At 39.4% G+C, this 27328-nt stretch overlaps 1 protein-coding gene across 2 annotated transcripts in view; it reads right to left on the bottom strand.

Moving 5' to 3' along the window:
* PPEF1 (protein phosphatase with EF-hand domain 1) overlaps positions 1 to 27328 on the bottom strand; it is a 123401-nt gene that overhangs the window by 72313 nt on the left and 23760 nt on the right. For both annotated transcript variants that reach the window (XM_071213197.1, XM_071213196.1), the window contains exons 4-6: positions 22837 to 22964; positions 19463 to 19523; positions 6631 to 6791 (exon numbers count right to left, since the gene is read on the bottom strand). In XM_071213197.1, the coding sequence (XP_071069298.1) occupies positions 6631 to 6791; positions 19463 to 19523; positions 22837 to 22964 (350 nt within the window). The remainder of the gene's footprint in view (positions 1 to 6630; positions 6792 to 19462; positions 19524 to 22836; positions 22965 to 27328) is intronic.

Below are 27328 nucleotides of genomic sequence, written 5' to 3'. Positions count from 1 at the left end.
CTTTCGCACTGGGCGGCTCTCCTAAGGGGCGCACTCCCTGCACATGGGGCTCCCCTACGTGGGGAACACCCCTGCGTGGCAGGGCACTCCTTGCGCGCATCAGCACTGCGCATGCGCCAGCTCCACACGGGTCATGGAGGCCCCGGGGTTTGAACTGCGGACCTCCCATGTGGTAGGCGGACGCCCTAACCACTGGGCCAAGTCTGTCGCCTAGGAAAATTTTAATTGCATATGTGGCTCACATTATATTTCTACTGGACAACACTGGTTTAGATTTTTGAAGACTAGGGGAGATGACATATTTACATATTGTTAGGATACTGCTTTGGAAATGGAATTAAGGGTATATAGAACTCTGTACAAATCCTTATCTCATGGTGTTCTAAAACTTCCATTTTCAATGCTATTAAAATAACAAAATTATTTTCTATCCCAGACTCCAAAAATATATGTTTTATGAATTTTCATGACTAAATAATAACTTAAAAAAAAAAGATAGGAACTAGGTTTTGAAGCAATGTGAAAATTAGGAAGAAAGAGAAGGGCCTCTGGATATTGATTACTGGGGAAAGAGCTATATTCCTGTCTATCCAAGACATAATGGACTGCTAAGTATTTTTATCACAAAAGCACTCTAAATCCATTTAATCCGCAGCCTGAGTCAAAACTTGAGTGTGAATTTTCCTTTAGTCACATTTTAAAAGAATGGGCAAAAACGCTTTTGTTTAATGGCATATTTCAATTTGCACATTTAATATACTAATTCCCAGTGCTGGCTTCAGTGTTACCTTAATTTGCCATTGTAGCTTTTGGATCCATTTGTAGCACTAATCAGAGTAATTGCTGTCTGAAATGGCAATTTTGTCTTTAAAATTTTTTAATTGGCAAATATTCACTGAAAATATACTGCAACAACAGAAAATTCTTATTACTAAAATAGTTTTTCCTGAGTCTTTTTTAGATTAACTAAAATCACTTGTTAACATTAGTACTTGCTTATAAGTCTGTCTTCAAATAGCATTATAATTGTGTTTAAAACTGAAATATTGGGAAACGGACTTTGGCCCAGTGGTTAGGGCGTCCGTCTACCATATGGGAGGTCCGCGGTTCAAACCCCGGGCCTCCTCAACCCGTGTGGAGCTGGCCATGCGCAGTGCTGATGCGCGCAAGGAGTGCCTTGCCATGCAAGGGTGTTCCCCGCGTGGGGGAGCCCCACGTGCAAGGAGTGCGCCCGTGAGGAAAGCCGCCCAGCGTGAAAAGAAAGAGCAGCCTGCCCAGGAATGGCGCCGCCCACACTTCTCATGCCGCTGATGACAACAGAAGCGGATAAAGAAACAAGACGCAGCAAACAGACACCAAGAACAGACAACCAGGGGAGGGGGGGAAATTAAATAAATAAATAAATCTTTAAAAAAAAAAACAAAAAAAAAAAACTGAAATATTAAATCCTCAAAATAATTAACTCATATGTTGTTTTCTATATTTATTATTCAGATTAAATAACAACTTAAATAAAATATTTACATTCTTTTAAAGGCCAATGAAAGGAGGAAAATACCACTTTTAAAGATATTTCTTTCTTTAAAAGCTTGACTAGCTTTTAAATGGAGTAACTTGACCTGTTTTCTTAGTTGAAATAGAAATGTAAACAGTAAAAAGGGGCATAAAAAATAATTCCCTGGAAAGGAGATGTGGCTCTAATGATAGAGCCTCTGCCTACCATATAGGAGGTCCAGGGCTTGGTACCCAGAGCCTCCTGGCCTGTGTGGTGAGCTGGCCCACACGCAGCGCGCAAGGAATGCCGTGCCACGTAGGAGTGTCCCCCATACAGGGGAGCCCCACACGCAAGGAGTCCACTCTGGAAGGACAGCCACCCTGTGCAAAAAAGCACAAGCCACCCAGGAGAGGCACCACACACACGGAGAGCTGATGCAGCAAGATGACGGAACAAAAAGTAACACAGATTTCTGGTGCCACCTGACAAGAACACAAGTGGACACGAAGAACACACAACGAATGTACGCAGAGACCAGACAATGGAGGGGGGGGAAAGGGAAGAAAAATAAATTTTAAAAAATTTAAAAATCTTAAAAAAAAAAAATTTCCTTCACCCCCAGACATTAGTTCCCCAATCCCCATCCCCAGAAACAGCAATGGTTAGAGTGTCTTGTGTATATTTTTTAAAAATTCTATGCATTTATAAGCATGTAAAAGTTAATATACCTACATATGAATATGCAAACACATGTATAAATATATACACGTGTATAAATATATAGTCACACAAAATTTGTTGGATTCATATAGTGGAATATTATTCAACCATAGAAATGAATGAAGTACTAATATATGCTACAACATGGATGAACCTTGAAAACATGAAGCCAAGAGAAAGAAGCCAGACACAAAAGTTCACATATTGTATGATTCCATTATATGAAATAGCCAGATGAGGTAAATCCAAAGAAGCAATGTAGATTACTGGTTGCCAGGGGCTTGGAGGAGGGGTGAAGGGGCATGACTGCTTAATGGGTATGAGGTTTCTTTTTGGGGTGATGAAAATGTTCTGAAATTAGATAATCATGATGACTGCACAACATTTTGAATATACTAAAAACGACTGAATTGTACACTTTAAAATGGCTAAAATGGTGAATTTTATGTTATGTTAATTTATCAATTTTTAAACTAAATTTTTCTTACAGATAAGAACACACTATATATTGCATTGAACTTGTATTCTTCCTATAACATAGTTTTTTCACTTTTATAAAGTCAAAATTATCAATCTTTTCTATTATGTCTCCTTGGATTTATGTTTTTATCTTTTTTTTTTTTTTAAAGATTTATTTATGTATTTAATTTCCCCCCCTCCCCTGGTTGTCTGTTCTCTGTCTATTTGCTGTGTCTTGTTTCTTCGTCCGCTTCTGTTGTCGTCAGCTGCACGGGAAGTATGGGCGGTGCCATTCCTGGGCAGGCTGCACTTTCTTTTTCGCGCTGGGCGGCTTTCCTCACGGGCGCACTCCTTGCGCGTGGGGCTCCCCCACGCGGGGGACGCCGTTGCGTGGCAGGGCACTCCTTGCACGCATCAGCGCTGCGCATGGCCAGCTCCACACGGGTCAAGGAGGCCTGGGGTTTGAACCGCGGACCTCCCATATGGTAGACGGACGCCCCAACCACTGGGCCAAAGTCCGTTTCCCTATGTTTTTATCTTTTATCTCCTTGAACACATTAAGCATATTTATTTTAAAGCCTGAGTCTCATTATATTCTTAACGGAATACCTGCAGGTCTACTTCCATTGTTGTTTGTCTCAGTTTTCTTTCACGTGTCTGGTAGTCTCATGTGCCTGGTTAATGGTTATATTGCGTTCTGGACATTGTGTATGAAGAATTAGAGAAATAATTCTAGGTATACTTTCTTCCAAAGAGGATTTAAGTTTGCTTTTGGCAGGTGGCTAGGGGCCCTAGCTATCTAGGATCATCTCAATTCAATTTCAGGAATTAGATGATTCAAAGCTGGGCTTCAATCTCTGAAGAGCCAGTCTATTTCCAGTTGACTCCTAGGGTATGCCTAGGAGTCATATCCTAGAGTTCTAATCTAACAATGAAAGTTTTAAAGTGATGTCAGTGAAAATGGCAGTCAGCTCCAAGTGCCTGTCCCTTAACAGAAACATAAAAAATCCAAGCAAAAACTGTCATAATAAATTTTGTCACAACTTTGGAAAATAGTCAAAGGTTTACAGCAACCAAGTGAATGCTGAATCAAGAAAAAGGTAACTTAAAACTCCTCAGTGCTAGCAGGAACTGAAGGCTAAGGCAGAATTGTAAATGGTCTGGCTAAGCCTTGAAGGAGCACCCCAACACAGAGCCAGTTTTTAAAGACTGGGAGTTTTCCTTTCCTTCCCTCCCCTCCCCTCCCCTCCCCTCCCCTTCCCTTCCCACATGATAAAGCATATAGACATTACAAAAGGAGTTTATAAAAGTCACTAAACAAACAACAGTTGCAGCACACAACAAGTATGATAGGTTGAATTATCCACCCCCCTGCAAAAAAAAAAGACATGTTCTTAATCTCAATCCACATTCCACATTATGTTGAAGGTCACTCAACATAAGAAAATCAATTAATGTAATATATTCCATTAATAGAAAGAAGGCTTAAAACAACATGGTCATCTCAATAGAGGCAGAAAAAACATTTGACCAATTCTAACATCTTTTAATGATAAAAGTATAAAGAAAAGTAGAAATAGAAGGGAACTTCCTCAACATGATAAAGGGCATTTAAAAAACCCACACCTAGCATCATACTCAATGATGAGGGAATAAAAGGTTTCCCCCTAAGATCAGGATCAAGACAAAGGATGCCCACTTCCACTACTGCTAATCAACATTGTACTGAAGTTCTATCCAGAGCAACTAGGCAAGAAAAAGAAATAGAAGGATCCAAATCAGGAAGGAAGAAGTAAAACTATTTCTATTCACAGAGGACATGGTCCTATATATAGGAAGTACAAAGAATACACATTCACACAACAAAAAAACCTACTGGAGCTAATAAATGAATTTAGCAAAGTTGCAGGGTACAAGGTCAACACAGAAAAATCAGTTGTGTTTCTATACATCAGCAATGAACAATCTGAAAAGGAAATTAAGAAAACATACTTTTACGTTAGCATGCAAAAGAATAAAATTACCTAGGAATAAATTTAACCAAGTAGGTGAAAGACTTGTACTCTGAAAACTACAAAACAATGCTAAAAGAAATTAAAGAAGATCCATATAATTGGAATGGTATCCCATGTTCAGGAATCGAAAGACAATATTGTCAAAACAGCAATACTACCCAAAGTGAAGTATGATTCTATGCAATCCTTACGCAAATTCCAACAGCATTTTTTGTAGAAATGAAAATGTTAATCCTTGAATTCATATGGAATTGCAGAGGGGACCAGATAATCAGAACAATATTGAAAAAGAGGAACAAAGTTGAAGGATTCATACTTCTCAATTTCAGAACTTACTACAAAGCTATAGTAATCAAAAGAGTGTAATATGGGCATAAGAATAGACATATAGACCAAAGGAATAAAATTGAGAGTCCAGAAATAAACTTGTACATCAATGGTCAATTGATTTTTGACAATAGTGCCAAGACCATTTAATGCGGAAAGTATGGTCTCTTCAGCAAATGGTGCTGGGACAACTGGATATCCATACAAAAGAAGAAACTTGGATGCCTACCTCACATCATACATAAAAATTAATTTGAAATGGATCAATGACCTAAATATAAGAACTAAAACTATAAAACTCTTAGAAGAAAACATAGGAGTAAATCTTCATGACTTAAGATTTGACAATGGAGTCTTAGAAATGACACCAAAAGTATTAACAACCAAACAATAAATAGATAAATTGGATTTCATCAAAATAAAAATCTTTTGAGTCTCAAAAGACATTATCTTGAAAGTGAAAAGACAACCTACAGAATAGGAGGAAATATTTTCAAATATTATATCTGATAAAAGTCTAGAAGCTAGAATATAAAAAGAACTCTTACATCTCAACGAAAAGACAATCCAAATGAAAAATGAGCAAAGAACACGACCAGACATTTCTCTGAATATGATATATAAATGGCCAATAAGCACATGAAAAGATGTTCAACATCACGTCATTGGAGAAATGCAAATCAAAACACCAATGAAATACCACTTTACACCCACTAGAATGGCTCTATAATCAGGGAAAAAAGGGAAATACACGTGTTGGTGAAAATGTGAAATGTGGAGAAATTGGAACCCTCATACATCACTAGTAGGAATGTAAAATGGTGCAGCGGCTATGAAAACAGTTTGGAATTTCTTTAAAGAGTTAAGCATAAAGTTGCCAAATGACCCAGCAATTCTATTCCTAGTTATATACCCATGAGAAATGAAAACATATGCTCATACAAAATCTTGTATACAAATGTTCATACAGCATTGTTCATAACATTCAAAAGGTGGAAACAACCCAAATGTCCATCAACAGATGAATGGATAAACAAAATGTGGTGTATCCATACAATGGAGTATTATTCATCCATAAAAAGAATGATGTACTGAAACATGCTACAATATGGATTTAACAAGTGAAAGAATCCAGATACAAAAGGCCACATAATGTATGATTCCATTTCTACAAAATGCTAGGAACAGGCAAATCCACAGAGACAGAGTCTGGGGGAAGGGGGCAAATGGGGAGTGATTGCCAGTGGTTATGGATTTTGTTTTTGAAATGATGAAAATGTTTTGGAAGTAAACAGTAGTGATGGCTACACAAACTTGTGAATATACTAAAAATGACTGAATTGTATCCTTTAAAATGGTGAATTTTATAGTATGTGAATTATATCTCAAAAAATAAATAAAAGGGAAGACTGCAAGCCCATAAATAGAAAGGAGGCTGTTGTGCACCTGAGACTTTTATTTAATGGGCTAAGCAAAGCAGAGAGTAGTTCTCTCTTAATATGAAAGTTTTTCCCAAGGGAATGCATTTCTGCTGTGTTTTCATTCGTTCATTCAACAGATGACTATCAAATACCTGCCATGTACAAGAATCAGGGCACTATGAGCTTCACTTGCCTGATGTTGCTTGAAGGCCTCAATAAGTAAGTCAATATCAGTAAAAGTGAGAGGAAATTGCAACCGAGGACCATTATAGGACTGTGGGACATCTATCAGGCTCACATAGTCTTCTCTATCTTTGTTATATTGGCAGCTTTGAAAAAGTCGAGATAATAATTCTGAAAAGAGAAAGACAGAAAGGGTGAAATCAACATTCCTATATTAAATTTAATAAATATCTTCTTGAATACCTAGTCCATGTAAGGTAGTATGCTAAATACTATGAATATCAAGATACCCCCCATATAATCATGAAGAATGAATAATTCTGAGATCAGTAGGTATATTCATGTAGATCTCCATCATTCATTCCTGGGTCTATATTTTACCGAAGCAGTGAGTCCATAATCAGTGGGGAGGAGAGGGAAAAGGATAGGGAAACCCATCAATCAACATATTTTAATGCTCTGAAGCTCTAACTCTAAATTCTTTGCCTGCTCTTCCATCTTAGATTTTTTAAAATAGGGCCAAAAATGTAACAATGTATTATTTGGTTCAAACATCTGCTGCTATTCAGGATCTACAGAAAATCAAACTGCAGCAGTTATTTCATTTTTTCCCTGTTAAATACATCGAAGTAGTCTACTTAGCTATCATTGATTTCTCTACTCACATAAAAACAAATTTCTGTCTTGATCTTTTTTTTCTTGGTACAAAACCAGATAAAGTCAGCTGACAAACCATAGGTAGAAATATCCAAAAAGCCTCTCTCTCAGAAAGACATTGCTGCATTGCCTGCACTGCCTATTTCAGTAGGCACTAGGACCCAAGGTTCCTTCTTGCTAGGTGGCCCATGAAATAGTCAGCTCAAGAATAGAAATTCAGCCACTTCAAGTGGAGAAAGATGAAAAGAGATGTTGGAGATTGAATCATGTTCCCCACAAAAAGGCATGTCCAGGTCCCAAACCCTATTTGTGGCTGTGAACCCATCTGTAAATAGGACCTTTGAAGATGCTATTACTGAGGGTGGGCCCAAACTGAATGGGGGTGGGCCTTAATCCAATATGGGTGAAGTCCTTATAAGCAAAGGAAATTGGCCATGGAGAGAAAGAAGCCAGGGGGAGCACCAGAAGCAATGGAACCTGAAAAGAAAAGAGAAGACACCACTGTGTACATTGCCGTGTGACAAAAAGGCAAAGATCAAGGATCACCAGCAGCCAGCCCCAGAAAATGCCACAGTCTTCAGGGAGAAAGCATCGCCTTGATAATGCCTTAATTTTGCACTTCTCTGAGCCTCAGAACCATGAGCCAATAAACTCCCATTGTTTAAGCCCAAGCCATAGTATGGTATTTGTTTTAGCAGCTAGAAAACTAAAACATGGAATATGGTGGATTGATTGCAAAACTGATGGCGATTCTCTATCCTAACTTCTATCTATGCCATTTTTTAAAACTGAGGTTTATCTCTTAATATCTATGCCATTTTTAATGTGATATTATACCTAATCCCATCAAGGGGCTATTTCTCCAGTTCTTGAATCCAGCCTGGGCTTTGACTTTCATTGGCCTAAAGAGTGTGGTAGAAGTGCAGTGTACCAGTTCCAAACCAATACCTTGTATGCTTCCATGGTCTCTCTCAGAATCAAGTCACTATCATGAAGCTTAGGCTAGCCTACTGAAAGATCAGAGACCACATGGAGCAGAGTTGAGTGAAACTAGCCAAAGCCAACCTAGATCAGCCAGCAGTCGACAGACCGCTAGATACATGAGTGAGCTCCAGCCAAGATGAAAAAAGCTGCCCAACCAAGTCCACCAAGGTCAGCAGAAGTGCCCAGCAAATTTGTAGATCTGTGAGCAAAAATAAATATTTATTGTTCTATGTGTGATGCTTAACTTTATATGCCAACTTGACTAGGTTATGGTGTCCAATTGTTTGGTCAAACACTGGCCTAATTGTTACTGTGGAGGTATTTCATGGATGAGATTAGCAACTACAGTTTCCTTAAGTAAAGGATAGTAACTTCAGCAGTGGGGGTGGGCCTTATCCAAAGAGTTGGAGGTCTTAAAAAGGGAGAACTGAGGGTTTCAAGAATCAGAAGGAATTCTGCCTGTAGACTATACCCCCTCTCTTCCCTGACCTCTCCTACAGACTTGGATTAAAGATTTCAACATCACTCCTCCAAACTTCCAGCTTCCGATCTACCATAAAGAATTCAGACTTGCCAGCTCACACAATTGCATGGGCCAATTCCTTATAATAATATATCTTATATAAATGTATATTTATATATAACCTTTTAGTTCTGTTTCTCTGGAGAACCCTGACTAATACAATATACCACTGACGTATTGTTGTTTGATACACAGCATTATTGTGGTCATGGAAGCTGATAAAGGGCATGATGACATACTCTTCAACTTATTAACAATGGATTCCTACTAAGGCCATTAATTAGAAGTTCTCTGCACACAGTTTCTATCTTTTTGAATATTTAGAGTAGACATATTTGGAAGGTATGATGCTAGTAGATGTGGAGAAAATACTTTTCTTTTTCATAATCCAGTTACACTGAGAGATTACAGTTTAGAACTATACTTGAAAAAAAATTCTAAAGTAAGTCGCAATTTTGGTAATTTTAAAATGTTTTCTATGTTAGTGTTTATTGCAATATTATTCGGCAGTGGTTGATGATGTTTTGTTGATACAGGTATGTCCTACCCTGCTGCCCTTCCATGTTCTCAGGGGCCTGACAACCTCATTAGTCACCTCCTCTCTTGCCTATACCTTCAGTATGACCCACTCTACAGTCCCTGCTGTTCAATGAAACATAACCAAAGACCTCTCTGATTTAAAATACCACTCACTCTGCCTGGCTCTATTTTTTAGTTTTTAGTTTATTTCTCTCCTCTTCACCCCCATTCCCAACCCCCACCCCCGTTGTCTGCTCTCTGTGTCCATTCACTGTGTTCTTCTGTGTCCACTTGCATTCTTGTCATGCAGCACCAGGAAACTGTGTCGCTTTCTTTGTTGTATCAATTTGCTGAGTCAGCTCTCCGTGCGTGCAGCGCCACTCCTGGGCACGCTGCGCTTTTTTTCCACACAGGGCGGCTTTCCTTGCGTGGCGCACTCCTTGTGCATGGGGCACCTCTACACGGGGGACACCCCTGCATGGCATGGCACTCCTTGCATGTGGCAGCACTGCACATGGGCCAGTTCACCACACGGGTCAGGAGGTCCTGGGTACTGACCTATGGTCCTGGACCTCCTATGTGGTAGGTGGATGCTCTATCAGTTGAGCCATAACCACTTCCCTGCCTCACTCTATAGAAGAAGGTTCCCTCCTCCACCCCTGGACTACCCTTTCTCCTCTTTGGATGATTTCTTTTCATCCTTCAAAAGCCGGTGACCTTCACCCAGGTTGATCTCCAACTCACCCCTTTACCATGGCATCACACTGCTAATGAGGAAGATGAACGCTCCACTGATTGAATGCTTATTATGTGCCAGGCACTGTTCTAAGTTCTTTACATATATATTTAGGTAAGGATCACAACTACCCTATGAGGTAAATATTATTATCCTCATTTTACAGATGAGAAAAATGGGGCACAGCATGTAAGTGAAAGAGATTGAACTAAACCCTAGACAAGCTAGCTCCAGAGCCCAAACTCTTAACCCCTATACTTTCACTACATATTAAATTATAATTATGTTACTGGGTATATATAGTTATTATACATATACTTATAACTGATTTACTGAGCAATCTCAACTCTGTGAGGTATAAACAAGAAATTACGTTATTTTATTTTTCCCATCTCTGCCTTGCCCCATGCTCTGTCGACTCCCATCCCATGGCTAACTGACATATCAAACTAATTCTGTCACTGCCAGTTATTAAAACTCAGCCTGGCTGTTTAAGAATGAAATTAAAATACTGGCCTTTCCTTTCATAGATTTGATGGCCCTCATTCCTTATAAGTTAAGTAATAAATGTACAAAAAAGCACTGTTTCCCTAAACCAATTCTTAGTTAAAACTACTCAATATGAAAACGTATCAAAGTATAAGTAGGAGGGTTACCTGGTTAGGACGCTCAGGGGGTATGATCTGATGCGTGACGGACTCCGGAGGGAATAGCTGAAGGCTCATTTTGCCAAGGTGGGTTCTACCATTGGGTGGGGTGGACCCATATCCTGGGCAAGACTAATGCCATCGAATAGAGAGAACTGTATCTCTCGTGAGAAAGGACGGCTCCCAGGGTATTAGATTGGCAGGCGTTGTGGGCCCTAAGGGGAGGGGAAAATGGATGTGGAATGGATGGAACAAAGGTAAATAAGGGGGCAAAAGAGGAGTTATGTGAGAGTACACGAGGATGAATATAAAACAGCTAATATTACACCAAAAACATATAGGGGACGACAGACTAATAATGAAAACCATAAGACAAAACATAGGATAACTAAAAAATTTAGAAAACTGTACAGCCTAAAATATGGACCACATAGTAAGCACAAATGTCACCTTGTTTGAAAACTATAGTGTTGGAATCTGTACATCAGTTTCAGGAAATATGATATGAATAAGCTAAAAGATTATTGCTGTGCAAGGGAAAAGGTTTTATGGTGGATCTGGGGAAATACTGTATATTGTATATATGAATTTCGGTGATCTAAGACTCTTCTGAAGCTGACATTATGTTGGGATTCACTTTACGGGAAGTTTTGGATCACAGAGTGGTTCAACAATGGCAGCGGAGGAATACTGATATGGGATGTTATTGACAGGATATATATGGTTGACAGGGAGTTATACAGGGCATATGCCCAGGGTATATGGTAATGTCTATATATACTCGTAGTGGAAACAAAAACAACAGCTGGGGGGGTACTGGGCTCCTGGCCGGGGGGTCACTGTTGTGGGCCCTGGGAGAGCAGCGGCAATCCTCCAGGTGCAACGGCAAGAACCAGGAAGGAAGGAGGGCCCAACAGTGGGCTCGTGATACTAATGGTTACACTTTTGAGCCTATGCACCTGCAATAAGAACAAGGCCTAGAGTAGCATTGTGCCTGGGGGTTTCCTCCTGACAGCCTTCATGTTACTCAAATGTGGCCACTCTCACAGCCAAACTCAGCGTGTAGATGCGATGCATTCCCCCCAGCGTGGGACACGACACCCGGGGATGAGCCTCCCTGGCACTGAGGGATCACTACCACATACCAGCCGAAGAAGCAACTAGAAAATGACCTTGAATTAAAGATTCAATGCAGAACAGCAGAATATACCTGTCTACATATAATAACATGACTTCGGGAAGCTGTTTGACCTAATGTAAGGGGGAAATGGAAAGGAGAAATGAGATTATAAGGCTGTGAGTCTCTAAAAAAGAGTCTGGAGGTTGTCAGAAGGAATACCCCTATGTACAACTGAACAGAGTCTAAGAGACAGATAAGGTAGATACAACCCCAGGTATTGGTTCTTTTGAGGGATAAAGAGACCCACGGGTTCTATGGTCATGGCAGAAGGGGTTCACTGCCATGACAGATAGCCCTTCTTTGGACCTGGTGTTTCTGTGTGATTGAATTGGACTCAGAGGGGATCTCTTTTCACAAGACTTGCATGCTACTTTATTGGAATTGTAGTCGGTGCTGGGTTTAAGATATATGTAGGGGATTTGAATCTCTGGACTGATAATATGACACCCAGGCCCAGAGCCTCAACAGACTTCAGCTCCTACACTTTGATTTATTGGACTTACTCCACTCAGCTAACATGGAGTTGAAGAAGGTCAACCACCACAACATGGAGCCTAGAGTGTCTACAACTGGAAGCGGGAGGAGTGCATCCAGTACCCATGTGGAATCTAAGCCCTCACTTGACATAGATGTGCAATGGACACAACCAATCCAATGTCCACAGAGAAAATGTGGAAGGGGTGTGGGAACGGTAGCCATGGTGGCTGCTGGGTGTGGGGAATGGGAGGAAGAGATGAGATGTGGAGGCATTTTCGGGACGTGGAGTTGTCCTGGATAGTGCTTCACGGACAATTACGGGACATTATAGATCCCCCCAGGGCCCACTGGATGGAACGTGAGAGAGTCTGGGCTATGATGTGGACCATTGACTATGGGGTGCAGTGATGCTCAGAGATGAACTTACCAGGTTGCAATGGATGTGTCATGATGATGGGAGAGAGTGTTGCTGTGGGGGGAGTGGGGGGCGGGGGCGGTGGGGTTGAATGGGACCTCATATTTTTCATAATGTAATTTTAAAAAACTAAATAAATAATTAAAAAAAAACAACAAAAAACTACTCAATATGAAACACAGTCAACATCAAATCATACTCCTTCTGCTACTTTTTAACCACATAAAAAAGAATAACAGATTCTCTTACAGCAGCTAATGTGTGCCATATATGGAAATAACAAAAAGCTTTAACATTTCTATTGCATGCACTGTCCTTGTGGGCTATAACTATTATAACTAATCAGAATATAATGAATGCCAACAATATATGGAGCTTTATGCAACATGTAATTAGAATTTATCCGTACATACTTGATTTACAGTTCTGTCAACATGAACCTAAACTAATTAAATATAACAAACTCTTGAAATATAATGAAATGATACCTTTACAAGTTGTTCTAAAGAAAGTACCTAAAAAATACCCCCTACACACAACCTTTTCTTTTACCCAGTACAGACTCAAAATCTGGACAGGGAAAATTTTAAGCCCATAATTTTTTAAAAAACATTTTCTGCCTCTACCACCCACATGTCACGTTGAAAACAAGCTCCAGATATTGCCTGAAAAAGAAAAGTACCAAATGAACCACATATATATAATTATTTCATCTCTCAATTATGAAGCTTGATCTAAACCATTGGATTCCACATAATAAACTCAATAGATGCCAAAAATGACATTTCATAAAATTCAACACCTGTTTCTGATTTTTTAAAAACTCAGAAAACGAGGAATAGAAAGCTACTTCAACATAAAAATATTTTAAATCAGCACTAATGGTTTTTCCATTAAAGGATAAACAAAACAAGGATGTCCACTTTCACTGTTGCATTTTAAGATAGTTTGTTCTGGCATCTTTGGCCAATGCAATAAGACACGAAGTTGAAATAAGAGCAGTAACTTTTGGATAGAAAGATATACAAATAAGGTAACTTATGAAGCCCCCTCTCGATTAGAGGTGGAGTGGGCATCACCATCCCAGAATCCTCAGGACTGGGGAATGAACTATGGTGTAAAGTAGACTTACTGGCATTCTATAATACTATAGACTTATTGTGATTCTACCAATGGAAGAAATTATATCATTGATCTGGAGGCTGTGGCCACTGGAGGTGCTGAGGGCAAGGAAAGGGAAAAACAGGTGTAATACATGGGCATTTTGGGGACTTAGGAGTTGTCCTGAATGACATTGCAACAACAGATACAGGCCATTGAAGATCTTGTGATCTTGTGATAGCCTACAGATTTGGGTGGGAGAGAGTATAAACAACGGTGTGGACTTTGATCCATGCTTAGTGACAATTCTCTGGAATGTGTTCATCAGTTGCAATGCATTTACCACACTAATGAAGGATGTTGTTAATGTGGGAAAATATGGGAGGTGTAGGGAGCAGGGCATATGGGAATCCCCTATATTTTTAATGTAACATTTATGTAATCTAAGTATCTTTAAAATATATATATATAAAATAAAGTAACTTATGGCCAATGTGATTAAATATCTATACTCAAGAAAAATCAGTAGAAAAACTCACAGAATTGGTAAGAGAATTAAATACAATACGGAGAAGGAGCCAGTGTGGCTCAGTGATAAATACAATTTGGAAATTAACCACACGGGTTTGAATCACAGCTTCACCAGTAATAAGATGAATAGCCTTGGGAGGCTATCCTTTAAGCCTCAGTATACTCACTTATTAAAGGGGATAATAATAATATTAATCTATATTAGTTTGTCATGAAGACTAAATGAAAATGACATATTTAAAGCACTTAAATACATGGCACATTGTAAACATGTAGCAAATATCAGTAATAATAAATGATGATTTTATTTATATTATTATTCAATAGTAGCACAATACAGGATAAATAGACATAAATCAAAAGCATTGCTGGGAAGCAGTTGTGGCTCAACTGAAAGAGCGTCTACCTAACATATGGAGGGTCCAGGGTTCAAACCCAGGGCCTCCTGACCCATGTGGTGAGCTGGCCCACACACAGTGCTGCCACACGCAAGGAGTGCCATGCCACGCAGGCGTGTCCCCCATGTAGGGGTGCCCCACGCGCAAGGAGTGCACCCCACAAGGAGAGTCACCCCACGCGAAAAAAGCGCAGCCCACCCAGGAGTGGTGCTGCACACATGGAGAGCTGACACAGCAAGATGACACAACAAAAAAGTGACAGTTTCCCAGTGCCACATGACAAGAATGCAAGTGGACACAGAAGAACACACAGTGAATGAACACAGATAGCAGACAATGGGGGAGAAAGGGAGAGAAATAAAATAAATCTAAAAACAAAAAACAAAAACCATTGCTAAATACCACCAATAATCCATGGGAAGACATAATAGAAAAATGGTCTATTCACCATATCAACAAAAAATATAAAACATTTTGGCTGGTCTAGGAGGCAGAAAGAATAGTCAAAACAATAGTTTCACATACTCTATCCCACTCCCCACTTCTGCCAGCACCTGTTTAAACCTACTGCTATCTATGTCAGCTTTGGTTTTCTACCTCTGGGAGGAGGCTGATGTTACAAGCAGATTGGTGAACACATGTATGGAGTCTCTACTCCCCATCAAGTCCTATGAACTGGGTTTTGAGCTCCTAAAGGAGTAGGGCAGGGAGATAAACTGGCATAATTCATTTTCACAAAAGAGGTGGTGAGATTGCAAAGACAAGAAGAGCTGCTTCCAGGTGCCTCTCCCCTCTGGAACAAAGTGTCCCAAGATACTCTGAGTTTCAGAGTGAAAACCTTTAATCTGGCACTGATATCTGGAAATGTTAAATGACCTTCTGGTCCCTTAAAACTATCCTGCTTATGGATCATAGCACTTTAGTTAAACAGGCCCCGAACTGGAATCCTCCCCTCCAAAGAGGAAGACTCCCTGGCCATCATAAATCAACCTAAAGCAATAACCTGTAAATCTCTTTTTAGGCTACACGATAATAATTAAATCAGTATGAGTCTAGGACTCCATAATAAAGAGATGTAAAGTACAAGATAATAGTCAGCCCAGAAATATACCCTATTAAACAACTTCAAATGAATATATTATGAAGGAGGCACTACACATCAGTAGAGAAAGGATATATTATTAAATAAATTGCAAAAGAAAAATTGGTCAACTACTTGGAAATTTACTTTGCAGTTGTGTTTTTTCATTATTCTCAACCACTATGCCTTAAAAATTCCCTTTTCAGCTTAATATACAGAATGCAAAATTTACAAAGTGTTATCATTTTAAAAAGTCAAACCACACAAAAAAATCTAGAAATACAGGCAGAGTGATCCGCACTGTAAATATTTCAGAGCCTTCTAACTTTAATAGCAGTGAAAGAATTCAGAAAGAAAAAGATATTTAGAACTAGAAGAGGAAGATATTGGAATAATTAATGGATGAAAAAGTTCCAAACTTGATGAAAAGCATCAACTTAGATATCCAAGAAGCTCAGCAAATCCCAAGTAGGATAAATGGAATTGAAATCTCCCCTAGGCATATTATGATCAAAACACTATTTCCCTATGTTACTTAAGCTCGTTGGTCTCTTCCCCCACCTCCTTCAGATGGCTCTGTTATTCATTTGTAGTATAATTAGGTTCATTTGTCACAGTTTGTATTCCATTTTGGAATTATACATACACACACCTCCTGGTTTTTAATTATTTTTTAGGGATGTGAAATATTATCACAGTTCTAAGAATCGGACCTATTAAAAAAGTATACTCAGAGAAGTGTCCCCCTCTTCATCCCTGTCACCCAATCCTCATTCTCCCATTCTATCTGCCCTTTTCCCACCCATCCCCTGTAGGTAACAATGTCATTAGTTTCTGGTTTATCCTTTCTGTATTTATTTTTTGCCCAAATGAAAAGAAATATGTGTATTTCCTCATTTCAGGTAAAGATTTCTTAAACAAGATATAGAAAGCACTAGCCATAAAGGAAAAAAATGTGCTACATTAAAATTAAGATCTTGTGTTCACCAAAAGACACCATTTAAAGATGGGGTGGGGCAAAGACTGGGAAAAGATATTTGAAATACATTTATCCAACAAAGACTCATGTTTAGAATACTCAGAGAATGCCTAGAAATTGATAAGAAAAAAGCAGATAACCTAACAGAAAAATGGGCAAAAGTCCTGAAGAAACACTGCACCAAATAAGATATTCACATGACCAATAAACATATCAAAAGGTGAGCAAGGCCAATGCTCATTAGGGACCTGCAAATTAAGCAAAAAATGTGATGCTACTTTATACCTGCAAGAACGGCTAACATGAAAAAGGCAGACAATCCCAAGTGTTGGTGAAGATATGGAAAAATTGGAACTCACACTGGTGGGAGTATAATTTGGTACAACTACTTTGTAAAACTGTCAGTTTGTCTAATAAAGCTGAACACACGCACACTCTATAACACAGAAATTCCACTGCTGGGTTATGGTACATCTTTATACTAATGGCCCCCAATGAATCATGCCTCCCTGTGTCCAAGTCCCTCTACAATGTAATGCTGCATCAAGACATGGATCTTTCTTAGCCCCTTTGAATATGTAGCTGACCTTGTGACTTGACCGGTAGAGTATGGCAGAAATGATTTTATATGAGTTTCAGAGCATAGGTCTTAAGTGGCTTTCAGTTTCTGCCTTTATCCTGTTGGGACCCACCCACATGTAAAGAAGTCTAAAAATTACTTCTGGACAGAGAAGTGACATAAGAAGAATTGAGGTATCCAAGTTAAGAAACAAAACTAAAGTCCTACACATGGGAGTAAAACCATATGGACCTTCCTATCTAGCCCAACTACATGAGTGAGTCCAACTGACACCACATGGGGCAGAGACAAGCCATCTCTAATGAGTCCTGTTCAAATTCCTGACCCAAAGAATCACACGCAATAAAATGTGTTTTTTAAGCCATTACATTTTGGGATGGTTTGTTACGTAGCAATAAATAACTGAAAATGAGTATGTAGCAAAAAAAAATTAATATATATGTTTGCCCAAAGGGACATGTACAAGAATGTGCATAGCAGCACTATTTAAATTGCCCAAACTGCAAACAACTCCAATGTCCATAAACAATAGAATTATGATATAATCATAAATGAGTAAGAATGACTAAATTTCACCAACATGGATGACTCTCACAAATATAATGTTGAGTAAAAGAAGCCAGACTTAAGAGTAAACACTGTATGTTTCCATTTATATAAATAAATTCAAAAAACAAGCAAATCTAATCTAGGTGGTAGAAGTAAGGAGTAATTACCGAGGGGGTTACTAGATAGTGACTGAAAGGGGGTAAGAAGGGGTTTCTGTGGCTCTGATATCTTATTTCTTGTTCTGGGTGTAGGTTCCATGGGTAAGTTTACTTTGAGAAAACTTATTGAGCCATACACTTATGATTTATGTGCTTTTCTGTATGTTATACTTCATGAAACAGTTTACATAAAAAGATTAAACCATTGTTCCCTTCTTTGATAAGCATTTTCTCATATTTTTATACCACCTGTATAATTTTTTAAAATTCAGATTTTAAAAAATACAGAGTCTGAGTAAATAGCTCTGGACTGGAACACAGCCATATGTGGCTATCAAACTCCATAAGTGATTTTGATGCACAGCCTGGATTGAAATATTGGGGCATTAGCAGAAAGAATGCTGTTTCCTTTCCTCATTATTATATTTCCTCACAAAAATATTTTTTGCCAAAGAACATGAAGCACATCTTCAGATTGCAATTATTCAAAGGAAAAATAATGGCAAAGTACCCACTTCCACCCACTCCCCACTCCTCAGGTTTGGCTATTCCACCATTCAGAAAGCTTCTACAGATCATTAAATGCTTTAATTAGTTTAAAAAATATGCACTTAGCTCAAATCATGCCATTAAAGCATCATTCTTGCACCACTGTGAAAAGTGTTTATCAGATTATTTAAAAGTTACACTTAGATGCTATCTACAACTTAATTAGAGCAACCTTGGAGATAAAAACAGGCAGATCTTAATTTGCTGGAGAAATACATGCCTTGTGAATCATTATACATTTTTAAAGTCATTCTTGAACCATACACTTCTGCTTCAGAAGGCAAAAAATATATGTGTGTGTATGAATGTGTTTGTGGGTGTGTGTATATGCAGAAAACACAGACATGATGAGGCCAACTATGTTTAATCCATCATTCTCCACCCCACCCCAGATCTGCTGTATGAAATAGTCAAGGTATTTTGAGCTCTCAGCAAAGAAGTTTTTTGTGGATGAAAAGTAAGCTACTCTTTACTAAGCTACTGTTGCATATCAACAGATTGTGATTCAGAGAAGGTATTCAACAAATGAACGTTTAACAAAATCTAATGCAGTTTTCTGAAAAGGGAAAACATTAAATGGCCAGTTTAGTCCACACCATTCAGAGAGGGAAAAAAAGCCAGATGAAATGATTTCACCAGTTCTTTGGCATCACACAGACAAAACGCATGGGCACCTTTTAAATTTTAGTGTTCTTTCATCTTCAGAATTTATATCCCTTGATGAGAACAAGTAAATATTTAACGGCTACTTTTCAAAAGACTAAACTTTTGGACTTACCTGGATCTTCCTGACATACAGTTGCATAGTTTTCCAACATGAAGGAAAAAAAGTTGGATAGCTGAACAAAATAAAAATACATTAATCAATTAATGAACCACAAATAGCTAATGTGGCAAATGCCATCAGTGCCCCAACCGAGTCCCCTTTATTAGTCTGGCACATTTATCTCCCACCTATCCCCTCATCCGGGGGATTGCTCTTGGCAGAAGGGAGACACTGTACCTAGAGTTGCAGGAGATATTATGTATTCCCCCTCCTGGGGGGCCACCCATAGACAATGACTAGCTGAAGCAAAGATATAACAGCCCAGCTTCCCCATTGCCTCTGGGTGGGACAAACTCTGTGATGCATTTTGCACTTCAGAGCTCCCAGTGGGATTAAGCTGAGGTCAGGCTTCTCTGGAAGGTCAGCTTTCGTCCCCTTACAGTTTTTCCTGAGAATACTTCCTCAATAAATAACTTGCACCAGAAGCTCTGCCTCAGTCCCTGCTTCTAGGAAACCCAACCTAAGACAACGGCTAAATTTTGTTCAAAATGAGCTCTTCTTTTTCATGGTGAGATTGGGTTAACAGTTACTCTTAAATGTCAAATATACTTAGGAAATAAAGTAAAGGTGGAAATCTACCAGAATTCTTTCACCTAGATGCTGCCTTTATGGCTACCAATTATCTGTAAAGACCTGCATTTATAAAGCACAAGTAGCTTCTTCTCCTAGCCCAGTCTCCCACGAAGAGTGAATGCTAAGGCACTTTATCAATCTGGGAGTAGGTCTGGGAATTGAGGGGAGAGGGATTTTCTGTGCAAATATCAAAATGTATGATTTTAATGCTGTTGATGTATTTTTCAATTAAGAGTCAATAGAGGCGGCGGACTTGGCCTAGTGGATAGGGTGTCCGCCTACCACATGGGAGGTCCGCGGTTCAAACCCCGGGCCTCCTTGACCCGTGTGGAGCTGGCCCATGTGCAGTGCTGATGCACGCAAGGAGTGCTGTGCCATGCAGGAGTGTCCCCTGCGTAGGGGAGCCCCACGCGCAAGGAGTGCACCCCGTAAGGAGAGCTGCCCAGCGCGAAAGAAAGTGCAGCCTGCCCAGGAATGGTGCTGCACACAAGGAGAGCTGACACAACAAGATGACGCAACAAAAAGAAACACAGATTCCCATGCCGCTGACAACAACAGAAGTGGACAAAGAAGACGCAGCAAATATACACAGAGAACAGACAACCAGGGTGGGGCGGGGGGGAGGGGAGAGAAATAAATAAATCAATCTTTAAAAAAAAAAAGAGTCAATAGAAACCACAATGAGGTACTGCTTCACACCTGCTAGGATAGCTATATTCAAAAAGACAGATACTAACAAGTGTTAGTAAGGATGTGGTGAAATTGGACCCCTCATACACTGCTGGTGAGAATGTAAAGTGGTGTAGCTGCTTGGAAAAGAGTTTGGTCAGTCCTCAGAAAGTTAAATCTAGGGTTACCATATGACCCAGCAACTCCACTCCTAGGTACATATACCCAAGAGAAGTGAAAACATATGTCCACACAGAAACTTGTAGATGAATTTTCATGGCAGGATTTTTCATAATAATCAAGAAGGCAGAAACAACCCAAACGGTCCATCAACTGATGAACAGGTAAACAAAAAGTGGTCCATCCATTCAATGGAATATTATTCAGCCATAAAAAAGGAATGAAATATGGGGAGTAGATGTGGCTCAAGCAGTTGAGTGCCTGCCTCCCACATGGAAGTCCCAGGTTTGGTTCCTGGTGCCTCCTAAGGAAGACAAACAATGAGCAGACACCGAGCAAAAACAATGAGCAAGACAACAAGCAAACAACGAGCAAAAACAAGCAGGGAGTGGATATGGCTCAAGCAGTTAAGCACCCGCCTCCCACACAGGAGGTCCCAGGTTCGGTTTCCAGTGCCTCCTAAAGGAAAAAAAACAAAAAACAACAAGCAGACAATGAGCGAAAACAATGAGCAAACAGATGAGGGAACCATGGGGGAGAGGGGGGAAAGAAGTACAGATACATGCCACAGCACGGATGAACCTTGAAAATAATATGCTAAACAAAAGAAGCCAGTCACAAAAGACAAAATATATTATATGATTCCATTTATATGAAATATCCAAAAGAGGCAAATCCATAGAGACAGAAAGTAGATTAGTGGTTGTCTAGGGCTGGAGAAGGGGGGAATGGGGGAGTTACTGACTGCTAATGAGTAGGGGGATTTTGAGGGGTCATAAACATTTTCTAAAATTGACTGTGGTGATAAGTTACACAGCTATGAAATATACTGAAAGTACTTTAAATAGGTGAATTGGATGATGTGTGAATTATATCCCAATAAAGCTGTTATAAAAAAAGTCTATGAAAAGAATGTGCTAATTCTGGAATGTAAGTGTATAAAGCATATCAATTTCGGGGCTCACTCTACTTTTATGCTCATCTCTATATTCTACAATGCTTAAAAGGAGAGATAAGGTCTTGCGCTCCTAATCCAGGCAAAGGGAGTATCTGATTGAACCATCCCATATAATTTATATAGCTGCCAAGAGTAAATCCAACAATTTCTTGAATTCTTCTTAAAATGTTCTTAATTATTTTTTAAAAGATTAGAATTTGACACATAAATATATGATTGTTGGAAACTACAAACAATACAGAATGAAAATGAGAAGTCCCTCTTAACACTCCACCTGCCCACCAAAACCATACAATTGTCCCCAGAAATAACCACTATAAACAATCTGCTATGTATATTTTCTAAGACTTTGCCATATATTTCATTTTCTTTCACATATATGGGATATAATTCTACATATTGTTCTAAAATTGATTTTTTCATTAATTATATTGGTGATCTTTTCAAGATCTTTTTATTATTGAAAAGTACTATTTTCCATCAATGAGCATTAAAGCTGGATGTACGTCTCCTTTTTTTGCAAGTTTTAAAAAGGCCATCCTCACCCACTTACATTTTCTTCTAGAACTTCCATAGGATTGTTCCCAGGAAATATGTTTATTTTTTAACTACTTAAAGTATTTTTCCTTCATAAAGTAACAACTTTACTTCCTACTGGGGCACATACCCCAAAATAGAATAAGACCATTTTTAATTAGTTATCAAAATATCTGGCAGGTCCCTTGAAAAGAACTTAAAAACCGAGAAACACTATCCTCCCAAATCACATTCCCAAAAGCTAGTGCCAAAACAACATCACTACATCCCCTTTTAAAGCCTTTCACCAAGGTTCCTTGGCTTAAAATGGACCCAAATACTCAAACTTTCATGCTTATAATAACAAGGGGTAACACTGGGGCAAAGGGAAGCATTTTACCAGAAGAAGAGACAAACTTGCAAAACAGACCTCCATTTGGCCTTGTTCATCTGCATACTCGATGGACTGGAAAATGGTCAGGGCATGGCGTTGTCTGGCCCTTATCCGAGCCCTGTAACCCCGGTACCAGTTCTGGATGATCAACGCAGCTCTTATCGCTACAACCCATGGGATGTGAAAGTCAGAGAAAAACAGTTAGTATATGGCTATGGGAAGTTGGTATTTCAGAGAAAAAATCAGTCCACCTGGATTCCTAGGCTCTAGGAATATAAAAACTAAAACCGATGAGGCTTACCTTTATGTTTTTATTAAATGTCCTCAATTCTCAACTATTCAGAGAATAATGATGGCTTCGCCATTAGGAGTACAGGCTTTAGAGCAAAACTGTCTGAATTTGAATCCCAGCTCTGCTAATTACTATCTGTGTGACTTTGGGAAAGTTATTGAAACTCTCAAAGCCTCAGTTTCCCCATCTGTAAAATGGGGATAACATAGTACCTACCTCTGGCCCTACTTTGGCCAATTAATTCTATGTGTGTATACTCTATGAAGCAGCAATTCCATTCTTCAAAGCAATTCTCACACAGTCTGTGAAGGAGACACGTATGGGGATACAATCGCATTTTTATTTGTGGCAGTAGGGAGTTTGACACCCCACAGCTTGGGTGTCCATTGCTTGGAAAGAGAATGTATAACTGTGATGGGTACACACCATCAAGTATTATGCCACAACTGGAAGCAAGAGATTAAATAAACCCACAACAACATGGATGAATCTTACAAACATATGGCTTCAGCTAGAACAATTAGAAAAAAAAGATACCATTTTATATAAATGAAAAATATACATACATGAAATCACAGTACACAATTCAGAAGAATATATACAAAGGAAAAGATAGACATAAAGCAGAAAAGATTGGTTATTTATAAGGGGAGGAGAATGAGCATGGGATACACAGATGAAAGGGAATGAACAAATTAATTAGCATAAGATTGGCTCTTGCACACAGCAATGATGACAATGTACAATGAATTGAGAAGCACAGTTCACTCAACTTTGGCATCGAAGATTTAATTGCTGAAAGACAGACATAAATAAACCTAACTCCTTCCCTCATAGAGTTAGTCTGAGGATGAAATGAAATGCTACAGGCAGAGTTCAGTCTAACGCCTGATGTAAGGCACATGCTAAATAAATGGCAACTATAATGATAATTATTGTCTTGTTTGTGGATTATCCAAGCATCTTGCCTCCCTTCTGATGCTGCCAGCCTTTGAACCATCCTGCAGTTTCATAGCATTGTCGAAAGAGATCAGGTGAGAGATGATGAGACTTAAAATATAGTCTCTTATACCTCCCTGAAGTTTTTAAGTGAAGAGCAATCAAAACCAGCTGGCTCCTTTTATTTCTGCTTTCACTTTTCCCAGTTAGTGCATAAAAATTAAGAGTTGACTACAACAAGAATAAATAGAGTTCTGAAAGTAGGAATCCAGCCTCCAGTCCCAGTACCCTTTGGCTTAGTTCTGCTGTGATACACTGAGTATACACCAGGACTTAGAAATCTGAGGGTTTATTTTTGAGCTTCCCCAAGGTTCTTGGGTTCCAGAGACCCCAAGAAATAGACATAAAGTCAGGTATTGTGATCTTTATAGGGGAAAACACAGTGAGAAGAAATCGAGCAACTCGTTCAATACTGAAAAGCAGGGAAGAGGATGTGGCTTAAGCAATTGGGCTCCCGTCTACCATACGGGAGGTCCCAGGTTCGGTTCCTGCGGCTTCCTGGTGAAGGCAAGCTGGCCCACGCAGCAAACTGGCCCATGCAGAGAGCTGTCGCAACAAGATGATGCAACAACAAAAAAAGAGACACAGGAAAAGACAATGAGAGACACAACAAACCAGGGAGCTGGGGTGGCTCAAGCAATTGAGTGCGTCTCTCCCACGTCAGAAGGTCCCAGGATCGGTTCCTGGTGCCTCCTAAAGAGAAGACAAGAAGAGAAGACAAGCAGACACAGAGGAACGTGCAGCAAATGGACACAGAGAGCAGACAGCAAGCATAAGCAGCAAGTGGGGGGGGGGGGATAAAATAAATAAATAAATAATTAAAAAAAAAAAAAGCAAATACTTGGGAGTACCATGACTGAAACCCAAAGTGTTCTCACCATACCAGTATGAAGGGCCCAGGCCCACCTGAAAGGCCTGTTCTTTCATGACTAATCAACCCTCACCTCAGTGGTTCTTTCTAATCACAGGGCACAGTGGATACACTCCTGAGTACTTACTAAGGGCCATGAAGTGTAAGAACTCCTGCAGTTGTCACAACACTTGGAGGCTAAGAGACATCCAGTAATTTCCTTCAGGTCACTCAGCTAGTATGTAGAAATGGACAGCAGGATTTGAACCCAGGTCTGACTGACTCCAGAGCCCAAGCTCTTAATCTCCTTAGAGCTATTGACCTTTCTCTGTGCTTCAGTTTTCTCATCTGTACAACAATACAGAAGAATAACTGATCCCCAAAGTCTCTTTTTAATATTAGCAAAATCAATAAGCCAAGCTTATTATTATTTCTATAATTAATAATAGAACAAAATACTACCATGTGTTAAGGGTCTACTTCAAGACAGTCCTCCCAAGAATTATCATCTTCATGTTACACATAAGGAAACTTTGGGTTCAGAGAGGCAAGTAACTGGCTCAGTCACTTACCCAGTGTTATCAGGTGTTCTGTGTCCAAACTCTGGGCTCTCTCCACCATAGCCAGTTTCTTCACTCCCTACTCTAGTTGTACCTTTCCTTTGAATAATAATAGCTGCCATTTATTGAATGCCTATTATATACCTGGCACTGTGCTAGACACTTCCGCAGCACATACGGGTCTCTGACTCTCCACTTGCCTCAGATTTCTAGATAAGTGACTCGCCACCTGCCTCAGGCCTCTAGATACCTGCCTCAGGTCTCTGGATCATCTCATTTGATTTGATTTGATTTGATCTGATCCTCCCAACAATCCTATGAAGTGTTATTATCCTTATTTTACAGATAACGAAACTGAGGCTCAGTGGGAGTCAAAACCTGATCTATGCAATTCCAGAAACTGGGCTCATAACCATTATGCCATACAGCCCAATGTGGCACTTAAAATCAGCCATAAAAAGTGAGGCAGTGTATAGAATAGCACCTTGCGCCCACGGCTTCCCCCATGTCACCTTCCCTTCCTCTATATTTGGTTCTACTGTTCCCCATAGCACTTTTACACCATTTAACATTCTTTGTAGTCAGATGTTTATGTTTATTGTCTGTCTTCCCCCATTAGCCAAGCTACCTGAGAATAGGAACTTTATCTATTTTGTTCACTGCTACATCCCCAGCATCTTGGGCAAGGCCTGACAACAGATATTTGTTGAATGAATGAATATCTTCTCGGGTTACTGTTATAACATGTAATAATGTATTAGTAATATATTTACATATGTATTAATAATGAATTAATTGATTGCTTAATTTGAAATGCTTGGCACATTGCCTGGCATATAGGAAGTACTCAATAAATGGTAGATGCTCTTTTTTAAAAAGTGAGGTGGGAATAAACATGTAGAAATTGGTTCCCTCCAGGCTATCAACTCCTAATGCCCCAAGGACTCCCTAATTACAAAATACACACTATAAATTCCACCAACTACTGTGGACAAACAGGATGCCATCTCAAAACCCAAGAGCCTGGAGCAAGAAGAGCCGTGCCAAACATGATCAGGTCTTTGCTCGAATGTCACCTTCTCAGTGAGGCCTTTCCAGACCACCATTTTAAAAGGGGTATCTCTCCCCCCATTGCCTCACTCCTTCCTTATTTTACTTTTCCCCACTGTACTTATCACTATCTGATACAGTATATATTTTACTTATTTGCTACTGCTTCTTCCCACTAGAGTGTTATCTCCATAAGGGCTGGGAATTTTGTCCATTGGGTTAGCTACAGTATCCTCTGGGTCTGGAACAGTCCCTGGAACATATTAATAGTAGTTGTCCAATAAATATTCGTTAAGTGAATGAGTGAAATTACTATTTAACCAAGATTTTGTGTCTTGCGTTTCTCTTCAGGCTGATGGGTCGAGGTTTTTGTTGTTGTTTTTTTATGAATCTCTGTTTTATTTTGTTTTTTAAACTTGAGTTTGACAGTTTTTTAAACAAGAAGTTCCATATTTAGAATAATATGGCATTTAAAGAGTCTGCTGGCAGAGGCCTCCTGAGGAGGCACCAGAATGAGTAAATACTTGATGTACCTTTAAGATACCTGACAACCAAGTCAGGAAGAGACAGAGGCACAGGTGTGATAGAGCTGATTAGAATGAATTCAAATGAACTGGAAAGCAAACGTCTAGTGGCAAAATGCTTTCAGCAGGGAGGAAAAGGCATCTATTACCTCAGCTGTTCAATGCAGGATGAGAAGAGGGTATGGTTCACCTCTGGCCTGGGACCACAGTTTTTATTGCTGTTATTCTAGTTTACAGATGTACTATATCTGCT

The sequence above is a fragment of the Dasypus novemcinctus genome, chromosome X, assembly GCF_030445035.2.
Source record: "Dasypus novemcinctus isolate mDasNov1 chromosome X, mDasNov1.1.hap2, whole genome shotgun sequence".
NCBI lineage: Eukaryota > Metazoa > Chordata > Mammalia > Cingulata > Dasypodidae > Dasypus > Dasypus novemcinctus.
Note: the sequence above shows the minus strand (reverse complement) of the source record. Positions and strands in the feature narration are given on the sequence as shown.